The sequence below is a fragment of the Sinocyclocheilus anshuiensis genome, unplaced genomic scaffold (assembly GCF_001515605.1).
Source record: "Sinocyclocheilus anshuiensis isolate Anshui unplaced genomic scaffold, SAMN03320099.WGS_v1.1 scaffold718, whole genome shotgun sequence".
In the NCBI taxonomy this organism is placed as follows: Eukaryota; Metazoa; Chordata; class Actinopteri; order Cypriniformes; family Cyprinidae; genus Sinocyclocheilus; species Sinocyclocheilus anshuiensis.
Genome location: NW_015546102.1, coordinates 1,864,305 through 1,877,322, shown reverse-complemented (window position 1 = coordinate 1,877,322; position 13,018 = coordinate 1,864,305). Strand labels below are relative to the sequence as shown.

Below are 13,018 nucleotides of genomic sequence, written 5' to 3'. Positions count from 1 at the left end.
AAAATCAAAACGGCTTGATAATTGAGACTGTTTAGGATTTTGGGGGATTAAAAAAAAAGGAGTGAATAGATTTTTATCATTGTAGGGTGGTTGTGTCCACATAGATACATTTATATGCAAACAACATGTAAAAGTGAATTTTGCATCCAATGCCTACTTTAAAATGGAAATATAATCTTAATTCAAGTGATGAAGGATTTCAAAAGTGTGACAGTAATCAGTGTTAATATATCTATTTTGTATATCTAATTTGTCTTTTTCCTCACTTTCCTCACTACTCTCCTGATTTCATAATATGAAATTTACACCTTAAGGTAGTGGAAGGTTCTTTCCAGCTCCTCCTTGGTACAGGAACACACAAGATGGGAGAATATATATTTGAAGTTATTGATTAGTGTTTAAACGAGGCGTTTTAGGAGGGCGTGGACGAGTCTTAACTTTTATAAAGAATATCTCTTTGGGTTTGAGACTTTAGTCTTTGCAACTTTAGGGATCTTATCTACGCACAAACAGCTTGTAACACTCCAAAGAGAAAGCAAAACTTGAAATCACATCATATGACCCCTTTAATGAGTATGTTGTCAACACATTAAGAAATAACAACTATCTAGTGCTATCAAATGATTAATCGCGATTAATCGCATCCAAAATAAAAGTTTTTGTTTACATAATGTGTGTGTACTGTGTATATTTATATAAATACACACACATACAGTATATATTTTTAAAATACTTACATGTATTTACATGTATATATTTATATAATTTATATTACAGATAAATATATTTAATATATAAACATAACATATTTTTCTTAAACATACATGTACAGTATGTGTGTGTTTATATTGACATAATAAATATACACAGTACACACACATATATTATGTAAACAAAATATTTTATTTTGGATGCGATTAATTGTTTGACAGCACTAATAAAAACATCTAAAAACCATCAAAAACCTTTAGAGAAATAAAACAATCTAACCTACGACATAAAAGAGAAAGGAGGAATGACACACACCTGTTCTCCACTATGAGGTAGTGCATGATCACTGCCGTCTCTTTAGGTTGGATGGAGATGAGAGGTAATAGAGCAACGATTACATGACTCAGAAGCGGACCCAGATAAGACGGGTCAAGACAGCACACGAAACAGTCCCACGTCCTGTAAACCAACAAGATAACAATAAAACCCATATCCTTGTTATTTTGTGGTTAAAGTACAATTACAATTTCATCCTCTGTCCTGACTGCATATTAGATACAGATGGTTCTTGCTGAGCTTAAACCTTAAAATATAATGCAAAAATGCAAATCTGGTGTCCTGCTGAGCTCACTGCAGTAATTAAAGAACAATCTGGATCTTATCAGCAGCACTCTCATGCATATGGTGCTTCTGATACTCTTCGTAACCTGTTTGCACAGCTTCTTCTGTGCATTCACACCACTCAACGAGAAACACACCTGCAGCAGAGCTCTGGGAAGTCGTCCTTGTACCTCAGGCCAGTTCTGAGTGTTGTCATCATCTTCACTCGGACTGAGCTGATGTGCTTTGGACCCATTAGCTTCATCAGGGCCATTAAACTGTTCAGAGCCTGAGTGGAGAAAAAAGGTCAGAAATTTACTGACATAATGTCTATAGAATAATCTTGCTACGTCAAGTACTAAGTTTTCTCAAGAGCACCTACAGTTCTGGATCCTTTGTACTATTTAACCCACACACTGATAAAGATTAAATACTTAAAATCCTGAGTTTATGGAGAACTTTACTTGTCTTGTGACATGACAAAGTGATTAAAGTAAAAAAAAAGCCATTTCTTCAATTTTCTTTAATAAAAGGATTCATATTATTTTTCTCTGAGAACAAAAAAAATAGAATTTGTAAAAAAACGGTTGCTTTAGTTCACAAGTAGGTCTAAACATTTAATTTTTAACTGCTTTGTCATTTTCTGCAGCATTTTGCTTTCAGTGAGGACAGAAAAAAAACTATTACAGTATGCTGTGCCTAGAATCAGTTTATAATGCAGTAAAACAGATCATAGCTTCTGAAAGCCAATGTTTCTCATTAAAACCAGACAAATTGTATTCAACACCTACCATTTTCTTTTTCTCTTTCTCTCCAGCACTAGAGCTCAATAGCTGCATGTTGAAGAAAGCCAGAATGCCCAGGAGCTTGGGCTGCAGATAATCTGCCTGCACAAACATACAGTACCGTGACAGACGGCATTATTTCCAGAACAATGACTATAATAGAAAACTGAAAACAGACTCTAATGCATTCAACTGTGTAGAAAATATGTGCTTGAATCAGTTTGTAAAAGATTTGCTAGATACTCAAGGGCCTTATTCTGATGATTATTATTAGAGCAGCTGTACCATGCGTCCTGGGGTGGTGATTTCTCTTGGGCCCTGGTAGGGGTCGTCACTGGAGGTGAAAGAAGCTAAAATAGCAAGTCCATTAAAGACCTGCTGGTAGTGTTCTCCTAGACGCAAGAGCAGCTCATTATGAAGACCCTGGAAATCCTGTCTCAGCAGACTGCCCAATTCAATTTCGGTTTCATTCTGTGAAACAAAATATTTATTAAATAAAAAATAAATATTACCTATACATATATTTCTAATAAATAAATGAAAACAAGCAAACAAGTAAATAAGTCTTAAAAAGTATATATATATAAAGTAGTAAATGAAAATTCTAAGCCATAATAGAGTACATTTTTTAAATATATATATATACACTTCTTTTGTAACCATTCTCTTTCTATTTGTCTTTTTCCTCACTGCTCATCTCCTGATTTCATAATGTGAAAATCCCACCTTAAGGTAGTGAAAGGCTCTCTCCAGCTCCTCCTTGGTACAGGAACACACAAGATGGGAGAATATATATTTGAAGTTATTGATGAGCATTTCTCTGCGGTTGACATTCAGTTGCTTGGCAATAGTGCGGATCAGGGCAGAAGCTGTAGGACTGGCCTTGGCTGCCAAAAAGGGAAGAAGGACCTGTAGTGTCCGCTGTGAACAAAGAGATAGAGAAAGCTCATTACTTCAGTCAAATTAGCGTAGGGCTGCTCGATTATGATGCCTTGCCTACGTTACCCCTGTATACTGTTGATTGAACTTTGCCTGTCTGGTTGTTAATAAAGCTGCACATGGATCCCAACGTCACTGAATCCTCATTACAGCAGGTTCGAGTCTCAGGTCCGACAGGGATTGTAGGTGGGGGGAGTGAATGTAGGGCTGCTTGATTATGACAAAAATCATATTATTTTGGTCAATATTGTAATCACGATTATTTAAAACGATTATTAGTGGGCCATATGACCAAAACTTTATATGAAATATTTATTTAAAGATAGTGATGTATATCAAATATATATTTTCTGTAAATAAGGCTGCTATGACATCTACATTTTAGAGAGCAGCGAAATGTCACAATTCTCAATACCACAGCAGAATACCAGAGTAACTAATATTAGTTAAAAAAAACAATCAAAAAAAGGTCCTCAAAGGAATACAATGCCAGTAATAAAAAAGCGAAAGAATACAATAATGACCAAAACTTTATATGATAGATTTATTTAAAGATAGTGTTATATATCAAATATACATTTTCTGTAAATAAGGTTGCTATGACATCTACATTTTAGAGACCAGCGAAATGTCACAATTCTCAATACCACAGCAGAATACCAGAGTAACTAATATTAGTTAAAAAACAACAACAAAAAAGGTCCTCAAAATTATTAAAAATAATTAAACTGCCAGTAATTAAAAAAAGCAAAGTAATACAATGCCAGTAATAAAAAAGCAAAAGAATACAATAGAATAAAAAAGATACAAATGAAACAAACTGTGCTTTAAGTTTTTTTAATGCAAGTCTAAAGTAGCTATTCAGTTAACAGCCTACTAGAGATATTGAATAACCTAATGTAAAATAAAACAGCATAGTCTTCACCTACAGTTCTGGATCCTTTGTACTATTTAACCCACACACTGATAAAGATTAAATACTTAAAATCCTGAGTTTATGGAGAACTTTACTTTCTTGTTGACATGACAAAGTGATTAAAGTAAAAAAAAGCCATTTCTTCAATTTTCTTTAATAAAAGGATTCATATTATTTTTCTCTGAGAACAAAAAAAATAGAATTTGTAAAAAAACGGTTGCTTTAGTTCACAAGTAGGTCTAAACATTTAATTTTTAACTGCTTTGTCATTTTCTGCAGCATTTTGCTTTCAGTGAGGACAGAAAAAAAACTATTACAGTATGCTGTGCCTAGAATCAGTTTATAATGCAGTAAAACAGATCATAGCTTCTGAAAGCCAATGTTTCTCATTAAAACCAGACAAATTGTATTCAACACCTACCATTTTCTTTTTCTCTTTCTCTCCAGCACTAGAGCTCAATAGCTGCATGTTGAAGAAAGCCAGAATGCCCAGGAGCTTGGGCTGCAGATAATCTGCCTGCACAAACATACAGTACCGTGACAGACGGCATTATTTCCAGAACAATGACTATAATAGAAAACTGAAAACAGACTCTAATGCATTCAACTGTGTAGAAAATATGTGCTTGAATCAGTTTGTAAAAGATTTGCTAGATACTCAAGGGCCTTATTCTGATGATTATTATTAGAGCAGCTGTACCATGCGTCCTGGGGTGGTGATTTCTCTTGGGCCCTGGTAGGGGTCGTCACTGGAGGTGAAAGAAGCTAAAAATAAAACAGCATAGTCTTCACTGTAAGAATTAAACTTCCTTTGTTTCTTATTAAAGCTACAAAAGTCCTTCAGTCAAGAGCAGTGAATGATTTTGAATTTGTCTTTTGTTGTTTGATTAATATAAAGAACACAGTCGGCAGCAGGAATATTAGCCCGCTGTCACTTTAAGAGCCGCACGGATCCAATTTACTGTTGTACAAGTATTTTCATTCTCAACTCTTTACGTTCATTTATTACATAACCGACGAGGGTTTACATGAATAATCACTAAGCGCCGCATTTTGACACATTTTTGTGTGTATTTGACAGTTTAGGCACTAAAAGATGACTTTACATGTCCGTGTTATGTTCCGTCTCTGAGCGCATATATCTTCCCGAGGAAGCACAAGTTCTCTTTCACGCTTTTAAAAACATAAATAAATCTAATCAAATTAAATAAATCAAGCACGTCCCATTTTGCAAAAGTCTTGTTACATGATTTTACTGATTTGTACGCGAAATTGAGCTTTTATGGTGGAAAGAAAGAGCACCGCTGGAAAGGGGGCGGAATGGGGCGCAATAATCGTTTTCTCTCGATTACTGTATTTTCATAATCGTTGGAGGCCGAAATCGAAACTGAATTTCGATTAATTGCACAGCCCTAAATTAGCGATTAATAGTCACAGTTTAGTTTATATGAGTAATTTATCATTGCTATCAAGACTACTCACATTTTATTGTACTATATTTGACCAAATGACCAAGGGATAGTAAAGAAAATCTAAATTCTGTCATCATTTACTCCCCCTCAGGTCATTCCAAACCAGTATACTTTTTCTGTGGAACACAAAAGAATATATTTTGAAAAACGATAGTAACCAAACAGTTTTGCATCTCATTGCCATTGTATTATTTTTTTTGTCCATACTATGGAAGTCAGTGGGACCTGAAACCATTTGGTTACCAATATTTTTAAAAAATATCTTCTTTTCTCTTCCACATAGGAAAGTATGTCATACGGGTTTGGAACAACATGAGAGTGAATAAATGTTGACAGAATTTTCATTTTTAGGTGGACTATCCCTTTAAGGCTGTTCTGTTACGTCAGAGGCTGATCTTGCTGAATCTGATATTGAGATGCTGGACTTACATTGAGAAAACGATTAAGGTCAGGAAAATCAAAGACATGTGCCACATGAGACAGAATGTCCAGTGCCAGCTCTCTCTGATGAGCCGCTTCCTCCTGCAGAGCCTCGCTGCTCTGATCTGGTGTGCAGCGCAGAGCCGTCACATGTCGTGAATGCAAAGACTCCACCAAGAACTGCAATAAACAAAAAGGTAGACCCATTACATATTATTACATGGACTAAGGTTTGACTGACCACAAAGTTTAGTTCGTTTTAACTTAAACACTGTTCTCCATTTCTAACTCACAGTTTTTAAGCTTTTCGAAGGTGATGAACAGCTTATATTGGTACTAACATTGATACATATAGCACCACATAAAAGCACAGCATTATTAATATTGAAAACATCATCGCATTATCAGAAGTGCACACTGACCTGGTATATTGGGTTCCTGTACTGATTGAAGAAGGACTGCAGTTTTAGGTCTCTACAGGTGGCCAAAGCCTGGATCTCTGTGTAGGCTGCTACCGATACAGGATTAGACTTGGACAGCAGGCAGTGCAGAAGACGAAGCAGAGCAAAAGACACCAGGTTCCCTTCAGAAGCTCTGAGAACCACCATAAGCAAGAAAAGCATTTTTGATACCTGATATGAAAACGTTTAACAGCAGGAAGGATCAACAGATACTAAAAGTAGCAGCAAGAAAAGCATTTCGCACTACCTCCCAATTTCTCCAGTGGTTAATATGAGTGTGTTTTTGAGTTCATTGTTTCGGGAGGTCTTTGCACTTGTATAAGCTTCTTTTAGCCTGGACACAAGAAGCTGTGAAAATCATAATACATCCATTAGTTAGTTTGGATAAAAGCATCTGCTAAATGACTTAATGAATGACATTAAGTGCCAAAAAGCTGATGATGGTTACAGCATGTTAATATAATTTGAACTTTAAAATCTGTACCTCCTTCAGGAAGCCATTTCCATTCCAAAACTCCAGAAGATTCTTGATATTTTGGCCGAACTTTATGCGGACTTCCTGGTCAGGGTCTTCAATGAGGTTGACTAATGCGCTAACCAGAGATTTTGTGTCAGGGTCACAGTTACCCAGATCCACATGCTTAAACAAGTGCCGTATATTCCTGATGAAAGCTGCCATTTCAAAAGACAAAAGTCAAGACTGATTTGTGAGCTAAAAAGCATTTGCACATAATATATACACTCTAAAGGCTACAATACAAAACACATACTAGAAAAAGGACCAAAAAAGTAAGTAATATTTTATAAATTAATTGATTCAAATTGAGCTATTTACATTATTCGGACTAAGCACTTAGTGTACTCCACCCCAAAATGAAAATGTTGTCATTAATCACTTACCCCCATGTCGTTCCAAACCCGTAAAAGCTTCGTTCGTCTTCGTAATGAGTTTACGTTCAGCGGATACTCTCCAAAATGGCGCTACGGTGACGAGGAGGAGACGAATTGTTGAATAAAGTCGTTATTTTTGTTTTCTTTGCGTACAAAAAGTATTCTCGTCGCTTCATAAAATTAAGAATGAACCACTGATGGCAGATGGACTATTCTGATGATGTCTTTCATACTTTTCTGGACCTTGACAGTGTAATTTACTTGGCAGTCGATGGGACAGTCACAAGTCTCCCGGTTTTCATCCAAAATATCTTAAATTGTGTTCCGAAGATGAACGAAGCTTTTACGGGTTTGGAACGACATGGGGGTAAGTGATTAATGACAAAATTTTCATTTTGGGGTGGAGTAACCCTTTAATCCTCAAAACAGATAAAGCTTTCCAAGCTGAAAGCTGCTGGGATGGTAAGTTTGCATTTTAGTAATTCCAGTTCCATTGACCTGAAGTCGATGGATTTTTGGTGAAATCCCTAAAATAAGGTCTGTAGTTCACACTACTGGACTGGACTGACCTTGCTTGACCTTCTTGTCCTCCACAGGTTTGAGCAGCAGAAGGAATTGGGTGAGGATGGAGGCTCCGATGGAGGAGGTCTGGCTGGGGTGGGAGTCTGAAATGCTGAGACCAGCACAGAGCAGCTCATGGGATGGCATCGTCTCCTGAGGGACCTGCAGTTGCGAGCTCTCATATTATTGCCCCGTAATACCAGCCAGCTCCGTCTTCACTTGTGTTGAGCTGTCCTGGAGTCTGTTCCTAAACGCATTATTGAATTCAAATGTTTACAAAAGTGCAAAAAGTTCACATATAATGCATATGGATTATTTTTTTAAAATTAATTTAAAATCTAAAAATAGAGTACATATTCTCAATAGAAATTTCCATATCAAATCACAAACTTAAAATTCCCTGACATTTCCAGGTCTGCCATTTGAATCACTTTTTTGATTCAAAGTGTGTGACTCTTAGATGACGTACAGAAGGACCTCGTGGATGAGGCTGTAGGATTTGACTCCTAGGTGGTGCAGCAGAAAGGGGAAGCCTCTGACAGTTATATGTTATACCTATCTATGCAATACAATGGAATACTGCACTTTTTGGTATATAAATTTAGCATACCACCCCTATTAGTCAAACATTTTTTATTATATATCAATGGCAGCATATATATATATATATATATATATATTATACCCTCATTGGGGGATGAACCCCTCTAAAATGAAAATCATAGAATCGCCCCTGCACCCAGGTATAAATACGGATCTTGTGAAAAAAATACACTCACTGTTAAGGTAAAGGACAGCATCAAGGATCCGGATGGTACCCTCCACCAGAGGCTTTAGATCTTCATCATTAGAGGTGTTTGCCATCACGGTGCGGCAGCTCTCGACTACCTCAGCCAAAATCTGAGGCTTTAACCAAATGAGCTGCGCTGCATCTGAGGTCTCTGATGTCTTCTCTCCTCTGCCACTGAAGAGGTATTTAAGAATGAGAACCAATAACCATGCAACACAACAAAGGTCTTAAATAAATCTGTACCTCTGTAGTCCGTGTTTTGAGCAAAGTGCAGCCAGATGGAAGATGAGCACCAGTCCCTGCACGGTGCTCACGCACTGGCTCGCTCTGTGGTCCCTCATCTGGGTCAGTAGCTCATCCAGTCGGCTGTCTACAGCTGCCCACACCTCACTTCTGCTCTTCATGTCCACCTGTCTAATTGTGGACAAGATGAATACACATGGTAAGAGGAGAGACTGAAGGAATGTCTATCTGGAGAGTGGGGAAAAAGAATTGCATACATTGGCTGAGTTTTTTCCCCACTCCTTAGCTGGGTTGGAAGAGAGAGATTTGGGCGTTTGGCTGGAACCTCCTCTTCATGCATACTAGTATCAGCAGGGTCAGAAACACCAGCCTGTATATCCTGCACTGTAGCAATGGCTTCTGTCTTGAGGGCTGCGTACAGGTAGCCTTCCACGCTTTGCTAGATTTCATACAACAGAAAATGTGTTACTTTCTGCAACATATCATCACGTTAAGACTTGAGACTGGAGAGCTAACGTATGGCAAGACTGTCAGCGAATAACGATTTGACTTTTTTTTCATCTTCAAAACACAATTAAGGATTTCTGTCCCTTAACTGAATTGGATTTTCAGAGAGATTTCCCTTAATTGAAAGTCCAGGTGACCAAAACTATGAAAAAGTTCATAAAGAGATTGCGAAAGAAAAAACATATGAATCAAGTAGTTTAATCCAAGTCTACTTTTGATCAACACACAACCATAGAGCTCATCAAATAAGGTAAAACAGAAGCTCAAGTTTCCTTGCTTGATGCATAAGATCAAATTAGGTTTGTTCTCATGCTTCAGACAAGAATGGTTGAGTATCCGTGATTACTGTACCAATTTTTTTTATTTTTGGCACAACATGAAGGTGAGTAATTGATGACAGAATTTAGCTTTTTGGGTGAACCATCCCTTTAAATGTCAGTCTTTTTCGCAATATATTGTATGACTTAAAACTTTTAATATAGCACAAAGATGTCTGAACCAATTTTATGCTGTTTTTATCTTGTTTTTTTTTTAAGCTCGACATGTTGTGTCCCCATTCATTTTCATTGTATGGTAAGGAACAGACTGGACCTATTACTAGACTTAAAAGAATAGGGAAAAACATAAGTTTGGTTTTGTCTTCAATTATAATTGTCTTTTTTTGATAAACTTCTCCTTTAACCCTTTACCTCCTGCTGGTCCTGGGTTCCAATGGTCTTAATCAGAGCTTTGCAAATGGCTGAGACTCTCTCCTTCCGGATCTGCACTGCACACTCGTATCCGAGAGGAACAAACTCAAGGACAAAGCAGAAGACTTCACAAAGCGTAGCTTTCACCTCCATTACCTTCAAAAGCTCCAGTGCCCCACCAACCACCAGTTTCTCAAGCCTCTCCATCAGCATATTTACATGAACTCTCTCAAACCTGCCGTGAGTGCCTTCCTCAGGATAGAAAACACATTGGGAGAGCTTCTGGAATTCCTTGCCAAAGACACCGAGCTCTGACTCCTCAAAAGTAGGCAAGGAGTCCAGGAGATGCAAATAAGCAGAGAAAAATGGATGTGAATGGTCTTCAGGGAAACCTCCCAGAGTCACAATGCGAGTTAAAAGCACCATGGATGCTGCCTTGAGTCTTGGGTTCCCATGAGACATTATAAGGCAAGTAGAGTCCCATATGATGGCCACTTCTCTTGGGAAGAAAAGGCCTTGCAAAATATCTGTCAGCACCGTTAATGAAGTTACTAACAACGCCTGAGCTGAGGCATATGAGGACAGATTAAGGATGGTGGGGGTCAGGTAAACGGCAGAATCTCCAGACCTGATGGAGAAGCGTTCCAGCACCACTGGCTACTGTGGTGATGGTCTGACCATGAGATTCATATGCACTAGATCTGGCATTAAACATATTAGCTCTGTGGAAAAAAGGCCAAATAGGACTGGACCCTTGGCTCTGAAAAGATGAAGCAAGGAACAGATGACTGACGAGATCTTCACGTGAAGATCTTCACATTCTGGGCAAGCAGCAATTCGCAAGAGGCGGTTGATGGTCCATTTACTAAAATCTGTGAAGGAAGAATGAAGGCAGACCATCTAAGCTGGATGTCTTTGAGCAGAGCTTTGGCATCTAATGTAAACCAAATGAACTTACCAGAGCAGCTATTCTCTGAGTTTTTGAAGTGATCTGAAAGACATGCTGGGTTTATGAATATTAATGAAGAGGATTTAATAATATGCTGCACAAAATCCAGCAGCATCACACACGCTGGCTCAGAACTGGTCTTCTTACATAACTCCAGAGCAACTAAAATGTGAGAAAGAAAAAACTGAGTAAAACTAAACATGACACTAAACATGGACTAAAAGCAGTAAAATTACACTGGAAAGAGACTCATTTGCATGAGAAGGATTAAGAGAAATTTCCAATAGATTCAAATATTCTATTAATTTGTTTTAAAGGGTCAGATCAGAAAAACTGTCATAATTTCATAATCTGCATGTTGTTGAAAACCATGAAAACTTCCTTTCTTCTGTTGAATATAACAATATTTTGAGAAATGACTCAGTGGTTTTTGTTCCTCCATACAATGGCAGTCAATGGTCCCCAAAACTGTTTGTTTACTATCATTTTTTCAAAATATCTTCTTTTGTGTTATGCAGAACATCATGATAGAATAGAAAGTAAATAATGACAGAATTTATATTTTGGGGTGAACTTTCTTTTTTAATATCACATTGCACCCCAACTGACACACTACTATGAACTAAATATTTAAACATTTAAACTATGCATCATGTACTCTACCATCTAATGTATTACTTTTGTGTATGTGTTTAGCTGTTCAGATCATAAAAATTAGATCAGCAGCCATTGTAAACAAAGGAAAACATTTATGTGACAAGAACCCAGAACTTTCATCTGAAAGGAATGTCTTTTAATCTAATATTTGTATTGATACATGTGTACTATTTGTTTAATATATAGTTTTCAGCACATAATCTATTCTAGAGGGTTTCACATGAACACTTTTTTCATCATAATTCTTTAACCTTTGCTTGTACTGTACACACAGGTGATGGTTCCGTGGCTAAGTTGTTTTAATGTGAAGTCAACAACCACCTAACTGCATTATATTTATTTAGCATGGTTGAAACAGCATGAGGGTGAGTAAATAATGACAGAATGTGAGATGTTCTCCTAAAAACACTAATATCCTCGACAAACTCCCAAATCCAATGCATTGTTTCTTACCGACATCAACATCTGTCAGTATCTTGTCAATGAACTGACACAGTATCTGACGAGGTTTCTGTACAGCTTGGTTGTACTCAACCGAACTAGCACTGGAAAAGACATGAGAGGCCCTGTGTGTGCTTTATTTTTCAATATTTATGTTGAGGACACTTTACAAGAGAATTTAACATGAGAACCTATCGTTATTAGCAGCCATTGATGTTACCTGGCTAGTTCTTGCAATGCAGGAATCATTGCTGACATCTCTAGTCCTTGCTCCATTTTTTACTAGGTAACTGAGCGTTTACTATATACAAAAATAATAATATTTAGGCCGAGATGACCTAATAAAACATTTACACAAACATTCAGACTCAAAGTCTATCCATCCTCTGCTTCCATACGCGCATCACTTTCAAAAGTATTTTCGCACTGGAGCTTTGTCTACGGCAAGCGAGCTGTGTCAGGCTGTTTGCAGTGGCGAAACGAGTTGGGGACGTGAAGTCGCGGTGGCCTATCAGCGCTCTGTTACCTCGGCAACCACTCGAGAGCTATAGCACAATACGGAAATGAAGCTGTGTGATTAATGACAATAACAACTGTCCTACATGCTCGATTTAAAGTCAAAAACGGTTTTAATTTAACATGGGGATTACAAAGTTAGCGAATCTAATTCATTTTGACGCGCCAGAGTCTATGCGCAGGAAAGAGATCGGCGATTATTCTGGTAAGATCAATGTATCACTGTTAAAAATGTAAGATAACAGCTAATTGGTCTTAAGCAAAGGAAAATAATGCATGCAATAGTCTATTAAACCGCACCGAAAGAAGAGAAAACAGTAAGGAAAACCACTGACAGGCGAAAAATGCATCTCGAATCTACTCTTCAGTTATATTGTTATTAGTGGTTATCTACTCAGAAAGGCCTCTAACAGTAGCTTTCTTTATGCTTTCTATATATATATATATATCTGTGTGTGTGTGTGTGTGTG

The 13,018-nt window shown here is 37.4% G+C and overlaps 2 protein-coding genes across 2 annotated transcripts in view; one reads left to right on the top strand and one right to left on the bottom strand.

Annotated features, from left to right (window-relative positions):
* Positions 1–12,446, bottom strand: part of LOC107700496 (serine/threonine-protein kinase ATR-like) — a 33,538-nt gene extending 21,092 nt beyond the window's left edge. Inside the window, 19 exon segments of the mRNA XM_016502170.1 lie at positions 1,027–1,170; positions 1,470–1,600; positions 2,103–2,198; positions 2,382–2,567; positions 2,823–3,017; positions 5,853–6,023; positions 6,266–6,437; positions 6,552–6,652; positions 6,789–6,976; positions 7,765–8,003; positions 8,226–8,291; positions 8,510–8,513; positions 8,575–8,720; positions 8,790–9,013; positions 9,149–9,228; positions 9,979–10,857; positions 10,944–11,096; positions 12,045–12,136; positions 12,253–12,446. Coding sequence (XP_016357656.1) covers positions 1,027–1,170; positions 1,470–1,600; positions 2,103–2,198; positions 2,382–2,567; positions 2,823–3,017; positions 5,853–6,023; positions 6,266–6,437; positions 6,552–6,652; positions 6,789–6,976; positions 7,765–8,003; positions 8,226–8,291; positions 8,510–8,513; positions 8,575–8,720; positions 8,790–9,013; positions 9,149–9,228; positions 9,979–10,857; positions 10,944–11,096; positions 12,045–12,136; positions 12,253–12,308 — 3,323 coding nt within the window. The 5' untranslated portion in view covers positions 12,309–12,446.
* Positions 12,447–12,548: 102 nt separating this feature from the next.
* The window catches only part of LOC107700495 (probable flap endonuclease 1 homolog), a 6,709-nt gene continuing 6,239 nt past the window's right edge, over positions 12,549–13,018 (top strand). The window contains exon 1 of the mRNA XM_016502169.1: positions 12,549–12,753. Coding sequence (XP_016357655.1) covers positions 12,672–12,753 — 82 coding nt within the window. The 5' untranslated portion in view covers positions 12,549–12,671. The remainder of the gene's footprint in view (positions 12,754–13,018) is intronic.